This window comes from Lissotriton helveticus, chromosome 12 (genome assembly GCF_964261635.1).
Source record: "Lissotriton helveticus chromosome 12, aLisHel1.1, whole genome shotgun sequence".
In the NCBI taxonomy this organism is placed as follows: domain Eukaryota; kingdom Metazoa; phylum Chordata; class Amphibia; order Caudata; family Salamandridae; genus Lissotriton; species Lissotriton helveticus.
Window position 1 is genome coordinate 680,776,236 of NC_136073.1, and position 17,024 is coordinate 680,793,259.

At 45.5% G+C, this 17,024-nt stretch overlaps 1 protein-coding gene and 1 long non-coding RNA gene across 3 annotated transcripts in view; one reads left to right on the forward strand and one right to left on the reverse strand.

Moving 5' to 3' along the window:
- Nucleotides 1-17,024, forward strand: part of PDPR (pyruvate dehydrogenase phosphatase regulatory subunit) — a 795,794-nt gene that overhangs the window by 541,718 nt on the left and 237,052 nt on the right. For both annotated transcript variants that reach the window (XM_078670675.1, XM_078670676.1), the window contains exons 13-15: nucleotides 7,451-7,599; nucleotides 7,735-7,847; nucleotides 8,091-8,185. In XM_078670675.1, coding sequence (XP_078526801.1) covers nucleotides 7,451-7,599; nucleotides 7,735-7,847; nucleotides 8,091-8,185 — 357 coding nt within the window. The remainder of the gene's footprint in view (nucleotides 1-7,450; nucleotides 7,600-7,734; nucleotides 7,848-8,090; nucleotides 8,186-17,024) is intronic.
- Nucleotides 1-17,024, reverse strand: part of LOC144799386 (uncharacterized) — a 157,491-nt gene that overhangs the window by 14,418 nt on the left and 126,049 nt on the right. The gene's annotated exons all lie outside the window — the stretch shown is intronic.

The following is a 17,024-nucleotide window of genomic DNA, read 5'->3' on the forward strand; positions in this document are numbered from 1 at the left end:
ATGACTAGTCTTACGGTTTACCTCCACCTGCCACACATGCCATTGTGCCTGTATTTGCTTCATAGCCCTTTCTACTGTAGGTTTTACATGGTTTTGTATTTATTTCATCTACTAGGTTCCTGACTTTTAACGTTTTTTATCTGGACAAGCTCCTATTTGAAATACGACGCTACTATTTCGTTTTGCTTAGGTTAGTCATTATGTGTACACTCTACTCATTATTTGGGTATCTGGTGCAGGTTAACTTTACCACTGTCGCTATAGTCTGTTTCACTTGGGGTTTGTGTTTGGTTATTATCTCATTGGTGTTGGCACCTCTCTATATTCTCTGATCTCATGTCTTACTTTATTATTTATCATCTCTTTTTCCTATTGTTTCTCTTACTTTTTTTATCTCACTTGTCGATTGGAAAAATAATTTGGATCTTATGATTTGTTTTAGGCCTATCATTCTGTTGTCGTTAACATGTTAACATGTATTTTGTTAGATATATATTATATGTTATTCTTTGTTTCATCTCACAGCCTTGAAAAAGTCTTAGTACTGATCTGCAGTACTGACGAAACACGTGTCGGCTGTTTCTTGTCAAGTCTACTCCCATGGATTTCCTAAATAAAGAACATGATAATTTGAATTTTTCCGTTTGTTTGTGATGTTCAACTGCTGTCATTATTGGAGAATCTTCATATATTGTGAAATAACTAGGAGACCTATTAGTCTGTTCATGTACATATGCCTGCTAGGATTGTGCTCGATTTGACCCTTTTGTTTCAATTGTATTTTGCCAATCTCTGATTGTCATTAATCTCTCTTGGTAGTGGGGGACAGTGGTCTATGTAGCACTCCGTCTTCGAAACTGAAGATCTATTACTATTCCAGTACTTGTTACAATCCAACTATCAATAGTGTATGTGCGGTCTTTTCCTTTTGGATACACCACTACCGATTTTCTTTTTTAACTTATTCTTAAACTCTTTCTTTTTCTCAAGCCCTACGGCTTTGAGGGTGTCCAACTCTGCCTTCATGCGCTGCATTTCTTCGTCCGTACTTGCCCCAAACAATGATGTTCCTGAAAAAGGCAAGTTTAAGATCCGAGCTTGAGCCTCTGGTTTTAAAGCTGTGAGACGTAACCAGAAGGACGTTCTTGCAGATATCCCATATGCATAGCCATGCGCTGCGAGGGTAGCTCCGTCCGCTGCGGCGCTGATGACCTGATTGGAGACTTGGCTGCCCTCCAAGAGAATCTCTTCAAAGTCTTTTCGGTCTTCTTGCGGGAGTTTCTCCACAAAACGCTGCAGGGAATCCCACAGGGACCTGTCATAACGCCCCAAAAGGGCTTCTGCGCTGGACACTTTTTAAGAAATGAGGCTGAAGTATTACCGACTCATCTTCCCCACGAATCCTGCGATTTGCTTTCCTTATCCGGAGGTACTGTGGAGGAGGAAGCTACCGCACCGGATTTTTTCGCCGCTGCGATGATGACTGAGTCTGGGGGTGGATCAGCCCTGAGGAACAGAGGATCCTCCTCTGGCAAGCGGTACTTTGAGAATCCTCGCTGGGGCGGCCTTTATCGTCGCTGGAGTGAGGAATACCTCCATCACTGGTTCTATAATCTCAGGTACAAAAGGCAACAGAGGCTTGGGTGCAGACCTGTGATGCAGAGTTTAGAAGATCACTGAGGTCTTGATCTGGTGAGCTGTCATGGGCACTCCAGTTTCAGAGCCCCTCTGTCCAGAATGTCCTGAAAAGTAAAGATGTCATCTATTGGGGATATCCTCGATGGAGGAGTGTCCGTCAAAGTAGGAGAGTAATCTCTTTGAGAGCGGGTAGGAGAAGAAGATGTAGTTGGAGATCTTCGTTCCCTTCTCCTGCTCCTAGACCTGGTTCTTCGCCTGCTGGAACGCACCTGGGAGCGTGATCGTTCTCTCGGCCTAGAAACCGGCCTGTCTTGCATCCTGGCCGCTGTTTCTTTGTCTGGAGCCCAGTGATGAAGAGGCCTATACCATCTTGGAGATAGTCTGATGGGAGGTGACTTCTGTGTGTTGTCCGTCGCTGGTGAACATGCAGGAGATGGTACATCCTTCTGTCCATGCAGCCAACGTGCAGGAGAACGCCTTGACCTCTCACTGTCGGATGAATAGATGACCACAATCGGAGACCTATTACGGTGAGAAGAATAAGAGCCTGACGAAGATGAAGAAAGGCTCACTGGAGGCGTGTTTTCCCTTGAAGGGTTCTTAGAAGGGGATTTTGTGTGACTCCGAGAAGCACGATCCTCTGAAACTCTCTTCCGTTTCGCAGGATGGCTCATGCTCACTGGAGAGCGTTCCATCGGTGTAGACAGTCTCCCTGAGAAAGATTCTCCTTCCGCAGCTGAAGCTGATCTTGGAGACCTGTGCGACCGAGGCCCATGACCTGGAGACGGAGTTGGCAAACTCGACATCTTGGTCTGCTCCGACGCTGTGGGTTGAGACTGTGCCGAGGGTTGACGAACTCTCTGTGGAGATCCTGACCTCTGGGATCGTGAAGAAGAGACTTGTCTCGACGACCGATGCTTCAACGTCGAACGCTGGTGAGGTGACATCGACGGAGGATGCCTCGACATCTAGCGTCGATGGCTGGACGCCGACGGAGGATGTCTCGACGTTGTGCGCCCTTGACTGGACTCCGATGCCTTGGCGCCAATGGAGGATGCCTCGACGTCGAGCATCTATGGCTGGTCGCCGACGGAGGATGCCTCGACGTCGAGTGTCTATGGCTGGTCGCCGACGGAGGATGCCTCGACGTCGAGCGTTTATGGCTGGTCGCAGATGGAGGATGCCTCGGCGTCGATGAGTGGACACCGACGGAGGATGCCTCGACGCCGAACGCCGCTGGCTGGGCGACGACGGGGGATGCCTCGACGTCGAGCGTCTATGGCTGGCCGCCGACGGAGGATGCCTCGACGTCGAGCGTCTATGGCTGGTCGCCGATGGAGGATGCCTCGACGTCGAGCGTCTGTGGCTGGTCGCCGACCGAGGATGCCTCGACATCGAGCGTTGATGGCTGGACGCCAACGGATGATGCCTCGACTCCGATCGCCGCTGGCTGGGCGACGACGGGGGGTACCTCGACGTCGAACGCCGATGACCAGACCCCGATGTAGGATGCCTCGACGTCGAACGCCGATGACTGGGCGTCGATGGAGGAAGCTGCGCCGTCGAAGACTGGTTATGAGTCTTCGACGACCGCTGTCTCGACGTCGAGCTCCTATGCTCACCTCTCTTTCGACGCTGCACGACGCCCGGTTGACGGCAGCGGAGGTACCTTGACTCTCGTTGCTGAAGTCTTCGTCATCGAAGGAAGGGGACTCATCGTCGTCGTCGTCAACGGAATCTTCGACGCCGATGGAGAGCAAGTCGGGACTTCTCTCGACGTCGATCGCGTCCTTCGCTTTTTCTGTCTCTTAGGAGACCTACCTCTCTCAGAAAGACCATAAATTTGTATCCTCTCTCTGTCTTTGAGGGTTCTCCTGGACAAAGTCTTGCAGTGTTCACAGTTGTCTGCAGAATGTGTCTCAGGGAGACAGAGGATACACACAGGATGTGTATCAGTCCTAGCCGCCTTCTTCCCACAGGAAGGGCAGGGGTCAAAAAGCGAAGGCATTTTGACAAACATTATCCTTTTTTGCAGCTCAAAAAAGGCAGCACTAACTCTCTAAGGTCAAAAAACGTCGAGTGAAAGCAAAAATTGAAGAAAATCACCAAGAATGTTTGACAGAAAGTCAAAAAAGGTGAGAGCTGTTAAACCAGGGTCCTGACAGAAGGAGCCGGAAAGAACAACTGACCTAACTGTCACCCCTGAGGCATGATGGGAAGCCTGGGGTCATGGCTGCCTTAAAGGCACGGTGCCAGTTTTTGTTGAAAATGCTTTCATTTTCTGTTCCTGCTTTTCAATGCAGCCTGTGGCTAACAATGTCTATTTATTAGCAATTTTCAGGATTTATGAGTTTTTTTACTCATTAAAACACAAAGTTCAAGGGCTATTGGACCTAATGTGTTTTTTATTTCCTTGCTAATTTCAGTTCATGTATGAGTGATTACATTGTTTAGCCTCAGTTTTAGGGCTGCATTGGTGTGAGAAAAAATGATATATGTACATACATATATGTGGAGCTAGATATATATGTTTTTCCATATATTTTTGTATATTGTTTCCGGGGTCCCGCACATGGGCGGGAATATTCAGTGCTTATGACTATTGATGAGGATCCCCTGGAAGAGAAGCCTAAATTGCTGCAATTCAAATACCTGCATTCAATATATTACACACTGGTTACTCTGCATAAATTTGACCCCCCATCTAGTCCTGCATGCCTTAGATGCCATGCCTTGTAGGCTAACTTCCTGCATGTAACCTGGTACGGCCAACATAGTCAGGCATTTTGGGTAGTGGTGACGGCAGTGATCTCGTATACTGCTGGCTTGGTGATAGAGACTTCCTTTTGTCATCGATGCAGGGGTTTGCCAGACTGACTTCAATACTTATGAGTCCTACAGCTGCTGACCCATGAGGTATATAGTCCTTTCAGAGAACATCCTGTTGGCTAAGAGAATAATGAAGGGTAGAGGACAAATACATATATGCCTAAATATTGCATCTAATAATAGGTTGGGGGAAGGGGTAATGGAAGGCGACTGTACACTGCTGCCTCAGACTCCAGTGTTACTGAACTGTCCACAGAAACACAGACTCTCTGCCAAACCCAACAAGAGACTTTCTTGGTCATGGTCTGTGTGGCTGGATTAGATTGCTCACATGGGTGAGCTGTTGAGCGAGCTTCATATTCTGAAGCAATAATGTACTAGTACCTTGTTTGATGTCACATAATCTTTGTGTGATTTGTTACATCAAAAAACCTAATGAAACTCTGAAATAGTTGTCTCTGTAGGCTTTCTGATGGGGAATTCTGTGAGCAGCATGTCAGTCAGGGTATCGTAAACTGTCATTAGAAGTTATTGACTCCTCAATGTAAACAGCCTTTTAGCGAACAGCTTATCAAGGTATCCCAAGAGTGGGTGCATAGATACACTTGGGTTGATCAAGACACCAGCCGTGATCTCCCGCTATCTCCAAAAGTCTTGGAGAGGATGCCCTTGGAAAGCTAAAGAGCGGCACAAAGGAAGATAACCTTCATTGGACATTTATGCCTTTGAACAGCATCAGCGGACCCTCATGAATAGCTCCCTTTCTCATCAAACCTAAACTTCTGTCTGAGAAGAGTTTCCTTCAGAGAACCATAATCCTTCAATTCCTCCCCTTTGGTCCACTAAACCCTGAATAGGATTGAGCTACTGCTACCACCTATGAGTGAATTTTCTGCTAATGCTAGGGATGAAAGCAGGCAGGCCATAATTAGGATCCCACGCTTATGATGCCTAAAAGAACTAAGATATTGGGTCAGGAGAAATGGTCTCTCCCGAGTTGGTTGAAATGGATAGCTGATGGTCCTTGACATTGGCATTGACAAACCCAGACACCTCAGGTTATCAGAATGGAACACATCCCCTAGAGTCACAGTTAGTTACTGTCATGCCTACAGAAGATGCAGTTTGAATACCCCTGCCCCTCTCTTAAGGGTATATAGACAGTTACCACCTAGAGTGATTATAAATTTGATCAGCTTCACATGTAACAGGCCTTAAATAAGAAGGATGTTAGTCCTGATGTAACTGCCACAGCAAGCTTTTAGATATGAGTGGGACTTTGCCATGAAGGTGGGGAGATATTACCTCCTAAGGGACATATAGGCGCTGATTGGATGGCATGGATAGATCTCCAGGTTTTGTACTATGGATGCCCATTCTCTAACTGAACAGATGCTTTTGTCAGTTTCCTTGGCAGGGCAAGCTTGGGAGTTTGTCTTCGTACTTTTCTACCTATCATTAGTACATTGTCTGTTACACCAGGCTCGGAAGCCTGTAGTAGCAGTCCTTATCATCTGATAGTGGGCCTAGACCATATCTTCTCCATGTGCTGGACAAAGAGCAACTTTGGAGCCAGGTGATGATGATTTCCAAAACTTTAGGTTCATCTTGAACTGGGATAGTTTTGAGGTCATCTCCATTCATAGTAGATGTCCTGGGATTCATGGAGGATTTGGTGACTGTCGCTCTGAGTCTTCCAAAGGTGAGGATCACTAAAGTGGAGTTAAGAAAGATTATTTTGTTAGACGGCTGACGAGAGCGGATAGATTTAATATAACCATACGACTAGAAGTATTAGCTTCTAGCCCTAAAGCATATTAAATACACCTGTAAGTAAAGTCATGTCATCTTAAAGAAATCAAGATGAAATGGAGGTTTGTAGACACATAATGGGGAGTCTAAATGGGAGTGGTACCCACACTAAATAAGTATTGATATTCAAGAACCCATGATCATTCGAAACAGTATGTAGGTCCATATACATTGTGAATGCATTGGTCATAATGTTCTTAAAGCTTTCAGAAATTTGGTTAAAGAAGTCTTCATCCTCTCAAGAAAAAATGCCGTACTCCATTGAGGCTAAAGATGACATGTCTGTTAGCCAAGTTCACTTAATGATATCAAAGTCAAAAAAAGAAAGCATATTCTCATGTACTATAGTGCTCTTGAAATTAAGATAGTTTAACAATAGTTTCACATTGGTGAAATCTTGTCTTAGGGAAACTTCCACAGGTTGGAGGTGTGTATTACAGTCCATAAACCCTGTCACTATGCAAACCCTTGCAGTAGCAAAATGAGATTTTTCCACACCTGAATAAAATTAAAATGCGCCGGAAATAATTGCTCCACATATCAAGGTGTCCAACTATGGTCAATAAGCAAATTGTGCACTACCTACAGGCCGTTGATATGTTTGAGTGCTAATGTTCCAGATAAAGTTGGGACAAACTATTATCTCCTCAGAAACATAAGTATCAAAAATAGTTATTCAAGAGGGGGACGGTTTCTGTTATTTTTCCTTTGTGTAAGAAACTACAATTATATCGTTTTCTTTATGTATTGAGATTGTGTTAAGACCTGTATTGTACAGTGCCTTGGGCTATTTGTAAAATTTCTGTTGAGCAATTATATTTCATGTGGATGGCATTTTTGGGAAATTAATGGACCTTAGAAAAATTCTAATGGTACCTTCTAGTCAATACAAATCATTTGCACACTTCTAATGCCACAAATTGGTCAAACGTTTATAGAATTATGAGTATAGTGTGGTATTTCGTCAAAGATTTAATGTTTAAGTACTGATTTAGTTAATCTAGGCAAGCAGTTGGTTATAAAATTCTGCTGCCCACTTTTTTACAGATTGTTTGGTTGTCACCAATAGCAAAGTAGGATGCCTTTTAGTGGAGATGTTTAAAGGGTATGACGAGATTTGGGGGAATGTACTACATACTTTTATTGACACTAACATTCACTGTCCATGCAGTCCACAGGTGACCAAGCACTGGAGGTGCTGCAGTACCTCTTATCTAATGATCTGGATGTTCCTGTGGGACACATCGTTCATACAGGGATGCTGAACCCAAAGGGTGGTTACGAGAATGACTGCAGTGTAGCCCGACTTAACAAGCGCAGGTATGTTTCTTTATATCACTTCCATTCATTAAGGATTGTCGATATGCTGATATGTTCTGTGTGATCTTGGACCAGCCATTGGCATGCTCAGGCATGAATGGATTGTAAAACATTAACCCTGCTTTTCTGTTTTAGCTTCTTCATGATTTCTCCCACTGATCAGCAAGTTCACTGTTGGGCCTGGCTGAAGCAACACATGCCTATTGACAGTGACCTCTTCTTGGAAGACGTGACCTGGAAGTACACTGGTAAGGCATAGGAAAGCTGACTGCAGCATGTCTCATTTGAGAACTGAACTGTGTCCTATTCTTTGTCATCTAAAGCTATTTTGGTAGAAAATCCAGCTGCCACAAGCTGAGAATTGGATTGGTTGTTAAATAGGAAAGAAGGGACATTTCACTTTTTCCTAAATTTCACTGTAAAAATATATATTCGTGTCGCAACATTTTTTCATTATATTCCTTTAACACACCTTCTTTCTCTTCTACCAGCTCTCAATCTGATTGGTCCACGTGCAATGGATGTCCTGTCCGAGCTATCCTACGCTCCGATGACCCCTGACCATTTCCCTTCCCTCTTTTGCAAGGTTGGTTGCCATTTAGTAATTATTAAATTACTCTATAGCATCACATATGAACTTGGTACTTTTTTTTATAAATGTGCACATCTGTGTATTGCCACGTTTCTGTATAACTTTGTTAAAAAAAAAAACTAGTTCAGGAGTGTGGTGTAGAAGGGAGACAATTATGTAATTTAAAACTTTAAGTTTCAGTTGAATAGCTTGTATAAGCATGGGCAATGCTTACCTGACATCCTGACTAAATCTTCGAAATTTCATTTAAGCCTTTTAAATAGCATTCAGCTAATATAACTGAGTGGTACAGTATAAAGTGCATGAAATCAGCATGTGGCTTCCAATTGGGTAAAGTGAACCAGTGAAGGAAATGGTCAACTTGGGTTGTGAGATAACATAGATAGCAAGCACTTTAATTGCAAGAAACTTGCACAGAGTTGTTTGATCTGTCAAAACATTCAAGCCAAGGAGGCATCCACGTTTATTCTACTCTTATTTATGAATGTAAACATATTAACATAATCTAAAAAAGAAATTGATAAAATAATTATTTAGGTCCATATTTTAGAACGGGCAAACAATGTGCCTTCCAGCGCTTTCTGTACTGGCAAGCACTTGAATAGTAGACACAAGGAGATGATGGACGGTGCGCTGAAACTTTTCAGACACTCGCCCACAGTCACAGATCTGGGCTGAATCCATCATCGTTCTTTAGCTTACTTCGCCACCCCAGTTCAGACACAGCTATATGCAAATGTGTCTTGGCCCTGTGCCTCATGGGAACAGTCCAGACCGAATTTCTCGGGCTGGACTGTTCCAATGAGACACTGGGTCAAGACTGATTTGCATATAGCTGTGTCTGAACTGAGTGGCGAAGTAAGCTAAAGTACGATGATATATTCAACCCATATCTGTGACTGGGGGTGAGCGTCTGAAATGTTTCAGCGCTCTGTCCATCATCTGCTTGTGTTTGCTTTGTTCGCCCTAAGTTGGCAGGGTATGCCCAGACGTGGGTCCCTTGCTCACTTTGCCCCTGGATTCAAGCTAGCCTGGCTGATGAGGGGTGTTACCCTGAAACCGGTCCCAAGATGCTTCTTTCCGGTCCAGGGAAGACATCATCTTCTTGTGTTTGCTAAGCACTTGAGGAGTGTCAGACCACAAACTGTTTCACTCTCAAGAAGAACTGTAACCAAATGTAGTTCCATGAGACTTGGGAACAACATGCATTCCCTTTCCCCTGAAGGGCAGAATAATAAGCATCTCATTAAAAAGATCAGGCTCTGCAGAAAATAAAAAGTTATGGGTTGAATGACTGAACTATTTTCAGCCACTGGTAATTACTCTGGGCTTTATTCCACTCCTATCAGTTTTTGCTGCCTTTGCCACTCTGCACAGAGACCAACCATGTGTAAATCAGCCTTAATAATGCTCTAATAAGAATAGTATTGCCTGCCCTGCCAGGCCATGTCCCCTCCAAATGAGAGCACACAGAATTCCAGACCAGCTTACTCCTTGCAGAACATTGAAAGCCACTGAGTGTGCAGCCTTAGTCAAATGCGTATTCTCACCGCCAATTAAGGCAGGTTACTGAGAATGATTACTATCTGCTGGGAGGGCAAAACACATTTTAGGATTTGAGTAGAATCGGTCTGCTACATCTAGAGTACATGTACAATTCCAGAATTGAGCCCTAAATGTACAGCTGGCTTATAACTAATACATAGCGACAAAGATATGAACCATAGATTGATCCAATGTGGATGAAAGTAGAACACAATCTTGGTAGAACCCCAGTGAATGTCTGCATCTGGACTTAACCACAGCAGCATCAGAAATTGCATGTTATCGTGTCCAAGAAGATTATTGTAACATAAGTTTCATTAATATTAAATCTGGTTAGTACTATACCAACTGTCATTCAGTTTGGCTCAAAATACTTTATTTAAATTTACTGCATAGATGAATTATCTCATGCAGCTGTGATCCACCTCAGAGTCTTTCCATTAGTAGAGAGGGGTGAATACAAACTCAGAAGAAGAATGTGAGGAAAAACATGCTTTATTCCATAGAGTAAGCAATTGCAGTTCAAATATATGAAAAGACCTAATGACCTCTAAATTAGTTCAGCGCTAGCTGTGATGTGTCTGAGTAGCAGAACCAGTCTGAGACATTTGAGCATCCTGAGATGTACAGAGCATCCAGTGGAAGAGTACCAAAGAGCCTATGTCTCTGGTATGTTTTTAGTCATAGGCTAGACAGAAGAGATGGGTTGATGAGCCATTCCAAAGCCTTGCATTTCTCTGTGATTAATGATGAGAATGTTCATAGAGTATAGTGCAATATCATGCTTGAATTTTTAGGACCATGCTAATGAAAGGAGCAAGGGTTAAAAAGGTTTTGGTCGATGAATCTCATGTTGCAGCTGAATAGGACACTTTACCCCGCATTTTTACTCTGCATGCCATTACCCCACATTAACTTTTAAAACGCAGGGCTTTACAACGCAATCCGTTACAATACATTCCCCATCCCAACGCAATTACTATCCTAACTCCGGGGGAGGCGTTACTTTGGGGAGTGCGTTGTAACAGTTTTGCGGTGTAAAGCCCTGCTTTGTAAAAGTTAATGCAGAGTAAAGAATATGGCATGCGGGGTGAAGGATGTTCCCGTTGCAGGTGTTAGTTTGTGGGACGGATATTTAAAGTATGAGAGAATCTTCAAATTTTTCTTTTTTTATCAGGGTGAAACAGAAGTAGGCAAACTCGTTTTGCTGTCTTGCCTGGTCCTTAAAGAGCACAATATGTTAGAGGCATGTGTGGCTGTAGATACACTTGCTGTGCATACTCCTTCCATCTAGTGTTGGGTCCTTATGTTCGCCAGTTATTTTTCTTAGACGAGGTCTTTCGAGTCATGAGTATAGTGACTCCTCCTCTTCCTGGTACTGTGCATGGTCATCTGTTTCACTGTTAGATTGTTTTCTTTCCACCATCTGGTTCAGACCTGTGCTCCAGTTTGACACCATTGCAGTGCTCCTTTTCCCTCTGTCGGTATTGCATTTCGATCACGTCTCCCATACTCTGTCTCGGGTGGATAATTGGTTGCTTTGCTTGAGTGGGGTCCAGGTCGACCGCAGTCGCTCCTAGGCCTCGCTCTTCAGGGACTACTCCCCTCTCTGTCGCGTCTCTCCACCATGTATCGACAGTGATGGAACAGACGCCCTTCAAATATTGCCCTCGCTGCCACGCGAAATATGCTTGGACTTGCTTCCATCAGTTCTGCAATTTGATACTCCTGCCGAACTCAAAAAAGCATCCTTTGACCCCCCTGCCGCTCCTTCCATTCCAAGAAGACTCTACGAGACCGTTGGGTAGGCCGTCTCAAGATGTCGCACAGGAGCTGTGACCACACCCCAAACCTCTTCTTATGTCCTAGTACTTCGAGGGGTAACATCAGCAACCATCGGCTGCAGATGAAGAGGCTTTCTCTTCCAAGGAAAGCACCGATCTGGAGATCAAGGATCTTACACCAACCCAACAGTCCGTTATTACGGCACTCCGAATCCTTCATCGCCGCTCTCAATCCGAGCACCCTTTGCCAAAGGGCACACAGTAACTCTGGAGCACACAAGCCTTTCGGCCACCATTGCCTTCTGGCCATGGTTGGCACCAACAGACCACATCAGACGCTCTGCCCAGCTCTGGTTCAGCTCCAGAGAAACCTTTGAGACCGTCTACTTTGACACAGACTACTCTGACACCAGCACAGAGCCGACCCTCAGTGCTGAACACTTCTGCCTCAGAACCAATCAAAACCTCTGTACCAAAACCACCCTTGGAGCTGAAAACTTTGCCATCAACCAGCAGGACCGACGTCGGTGCTGGTGTGGTCAAACAGATTCTCTACAGACTGCAGGAGATCGACACAAGGCAGAAACACCTGGTCATCCACCCGCGTAAGGGTTAGATCCTTGCCTGCACTTCGGGGTATTCTGCTGTTTCACCCTGAAAATGCCAGCTGTCCTTCGAGGAGGCCCTAGATAATCCGATTCCACTGAAGCAGTTCAGGAAGGCGTATAAGGCTACCACCCCCTTACCCCACGCACAACCATCCTTCACCATGTTCCCCAGCTTTCACCTTCTTCACCTGTTTCTTCAGGAGACCCTCTTGACATCACACCTCGGGTCTCCTCACTCTGACATGTCTGGGCATGGGGGAATAGCACAGCACATTTGACCCCCCTCTGCAGTATAACCTATGGGACTCCTATGATGGTGACCCACCAGGGGACACAGACCTTACCCTTACACTGCCCATCCATTCCCTCTTCCATGACCTATCAGGAACGCATTGGTAGGGCAGCCTTACTCTATAAGGTATATCTTCATTCAGAGGCCCCAAAAAAGAGAACTTACTGTTCGAGGCATATGAGCTGCAGATTACACACTGTGCATAGATGGCCACCTAGTGTTGAGCCCGGATGTTTGCAATTTGTTTTGTTGTAGAAAAGTCTTTGGAAGTCACGGGATAGGTGACTCCTCCTTTGGATGATACTGCGCATGGGCATCGGCTCCATCCCCAGATTCGGGCTCGGATGTGTTTCCAGCGCTCCGTGTTGGATCCGATTTCCTTCGGCGCGCAATCCTCACCAACTTACAGAAAATCATTTACGAACGCTTTCACAGTCGGCGCTACTCTTCAACACCGAAGATTTCGATTCCGGTCATCGTCGACGGCCTTCGGGCCTAACTAGGCCTCGACTCCAGCTCATGGAAAGGACGCCATTTAAAAAGTGTCCTCAATTTGGGTCTAAGTTTCCCCACACCGACCTTCATGAAGTGTGTAACCTTTGCCTCTCCCCGGAGCACGAGGCCAGAGACTGTTCCGCTTGTGCCTCTTTCCGCTCCAAAAAGACTATCCAGGACCGAAGAGCTAGGAGAACAATGGCTCGATCTTCAGCTCCGATTCCGGACGACATCTTTGAAGAAGGCATCGACGTCCCAGAACAACACGACATCGACAGCAACTCCGAGGCAGAAGATTCAGAAGTCGAGGACATCACTCCAGCACAGCCGGTCGTCAGTAAGACCGTCGACCCCGACCCTTCCTCGACACATCCAAAGAAGGCCCCGGTCACACCCTCGGGCTCGGGTGCACACCGACACACTGCTTCTACTGCCCCACCTTTGGGCCCGGCTAAGAAGCTAACTAAGCCTTCAGGCGACTCGGGCTTAAGTCGGCCTTCCCATGGTGCCGGCACACACCTACCGGCACCGAAAAAGACAACATCACCGGCCCGCCGACATCCAAACCACCGGCGCCGAAGCCTACTGCTACTTCTTCGGCACCGAAACCCAGGTCGGAGCCAAGCAAACCCGCTTCGAATTCAAAAAGACCACCGGAACCGAAAAAACCATCAGATCCCAAAAATATACTGGAGCCGAAAAAATCATCGGAGCCGAAAAAATCTTTGGAGCCGAAAAAGACTCCTGCTTCTCCGGTTAAGGACATTGCCAAAAAAACAAAAGAAACCGCTTTGGTGCCGAAACCTCCCTCCGCACCAAAAGATCGGCCTCCTGCAGATGACTTATTTTATCCAGACCCTGCACAAAAGACTCTAGCTAAAGACCCAATCACTGGGCAGCTAACTTTAGCTTAAAAAAAGCGACCACTGGATACACCAGCGCCAGCTCCTCATTCAAAGAGAAAGGACATGGCTACCTCGTCTTTAAGACTTCCTTCTCCTCCACATATACCATCACCACCAGCTCCCCTACCACAACATTCCCCTACATCCTCTATCATACCGGACAATGACAATAGGGATGAAAGCTCTGATGATATAGGGGCTAACATAGATGATCCATCTATTCCTCCAGGCTCACCTGGCCCGTGGGATGATTATAACACACCAGACGTCCCAAATGTCCCTCAAGATGACATATACCCCTCAAGGCCTTCCCCACCAGAAGACACTATGGGTTTTAATCAGTTGATACACAGAGCTGCGCAATATCATGGAGTAGATATGCATACAGACCCTGTAGATGAAGACTTAATGGATACCTTTGATAATGCACAAAGGTCCTCATCCAGTTTACCAATGCTTAAAGGAGTGATTAAGCATGCTCCTGAAGTCTTCAAGGACCCAGTCAGAAATCGGGTCATTAACCCTTGAATAGAGAAAAAATATAAAGCTGCCCCTTCAGACCCAGCATATATTAAAGGTCCAGTACCAAAAGACTCACTTGTAGTTTCCAAGGCACGCAAGAGACCAAACTCGCAAACATCAGGTGAATCTCCCCCACCAGATAAAGAGTCTAAGCTACTTGACGCATCAGGGAAAAGAACTGCGTCTCAAGCAGCAAACATGTGGCGTATTGCCAATACACAAGCATTATTGGCCAGATATGACAGGGCACATTATGACGAATTAGAATCACTAATGTGGCACATCCTGATAAATACAAAGATAGAGCAAATGAGCTTATCCAAGAAGGGAAAAATATTACAAACACCTCTATTCGGTGTGCACTTGATGCAGCGGACACTGCCTCCAGGGCTGTTAACACCAGTGTTTTATTACGTAGACATGCCTGGCTACGCATATCAGGGTTCAAACCTGAAGTCCAAAGTGCTATACTTAATCAACCCTTCGATGAGTAACACTTATTTGGACCCAATGTAGATGTATCACTTGAAAAAATGAAAAAGGATACAGATACAGCCAAATCTATGGGAGCCCTGCAGTCGCAGGCTCCCAGACGTTCATTTCGCCACTCATCTTTTCGAGGCGCCACCAGGGGATACTCTTCGGACACACCTTCTACCTCATACAAAGCCCATACACAATCCACCTATAGTAAGGGCTACCAAAGGGGAGGTTACAGGGGTAACAATAATAAAGGCAGAGGTAAAAACAACAACTCCCGCTCTGCCTCTTCCCCTGCCCAATGACTCCCCTCCCCTGCCCTTCACCCGTCCCATTCCACTCCTGTCGGGGGAAGACTACAACAATACCCACCAGCCTGGGAAAACATCACATCAGACAGGTGGGTGCTTCAAATAATTCAAACAGGTTACTGTCTAGAACTAACATCCACCCCCCAAACATACCACCCAAGCAGCGTCCAATGTCACAAGAACATTTAACACTGCTCAGACAGGAATTAATATCCCTCCTACAGAAAAATGCAATAGAAATAGTCCCAAAGCATCCGCAAAACAAAGGAGTATACTCCCTATATTTTCTAATCCCAAAGAAGGACGGATCTCTAAGACCTATCCTAGACCTCAGACCTCTAAACATTTACATACAGTCGGATCATTTTCATATGGTCACACTCCAACAAGTCCTTCCACTCCTGTTACAAAACGACTTCCTTGTCACTCTAGATCTCAAGGACGCCTACTTCCACATTCCCTTCCACACAGCGCACACAAAATATCTCCGATTTATACTAGACGGGCAGCACTACCAGTTCAAAGTGCTCCCATTCGGAGTCACAACAGCACCAAGGATATTTACCAAATGCCTAGCAGTAGTAGCAGCACACTTAAGAAGACAACATATTCACGTCTTCCCATACTTAGACGACTGGCTCATAAAAGCCAGCAAATACAGCCAGTGTGTACAACACACTCGCGCTACTATTCAACTGCTTCACGACTTAGGATTCACAGTAAATCACAACAAGTCACATCTGCAACCTTCACACATACAACAATATCTTGGCGCTAAAATAAACACCCGACTAACACTAGCCTATCCCTCTCCAAACAGGATAACAAGTGTACAAACTCTCCTAACAAAATTCAAACTGCAACACTCGCTTCCAGCTCGAGTGTTCATGCAGCTCATAGGAATGATGGCATCTTGCATATTTATAGTACCTCACGCAAGACTGCAAATGCGTTCACTTCAAGAGTGCCTAGCACACCAATGGAACCAGTCTTGTGGTCAATTAACAGACCAAGTGTTGGTAGACTGTCGGGCTCATCACTCTCTGCAATGGTGGAACACCAAAAACCTTTCAAAGGGCCGACCGTTCCTAGAGCCAGTTCCTCCGATAATCCTGACAGCGGACGCATCGTTCTTTGGCTGGGGAGCTCACCTACTGCATCACACCATGCAAGGCAGGTGGACACCGCAACAAAAGTTACTCCACATCAACCACTTGGACTTACTAGCTGTTTTTGTAGCCCTAAAAGCATTCCAAAAACAAGTATCAGGTAAAGCTGTCTTAGTCCGCACACACAATATGACAGCCATGTACTTCATAAACAAACAAGGGGGAACACACTCTCTGCAGCTCTCTCAGTTAGCAAACCAGATATGGAGAAGGGCTATACCACTAAATATCTTCCTCTTAGCCCAACACGTTCCAGGAGTACAAAACACCATGGCAGATCTGCTAAGTCGACAGACACAGCAGATCCACGAGTGGGAACTTCATCCACAAGTTCTTCAACTGTTCTTTCAAATGTGGGGACAACCTCAGAGACCTCTTCGCAACCCACGAAAACGCAAAATGTCCAAACTTCGCCACCAGATATCCACATCCGCTGTCCAAAAACAATGTGATATGGATGAACTGGTCCGGAAAATTTGCGTACGCTTTTCCTCCTCTCCCACTACTTCCGTTAGTGATACGCAAGCTACAGCAACATTCCCTAACACTCATTCTAGTAGATCCAACTTGGGCCAGACAACCGTGGTACACCACACTGCTGCAACTATCTGTGGTACCACACCAAAAATTAAGCCTATCTCCACGTCTCTTAACACAGAACCATGGAGAGATCAGACACCCGGACCCAGCTCCATTCAACCTAGCGATCTGGCTCCTGAAGT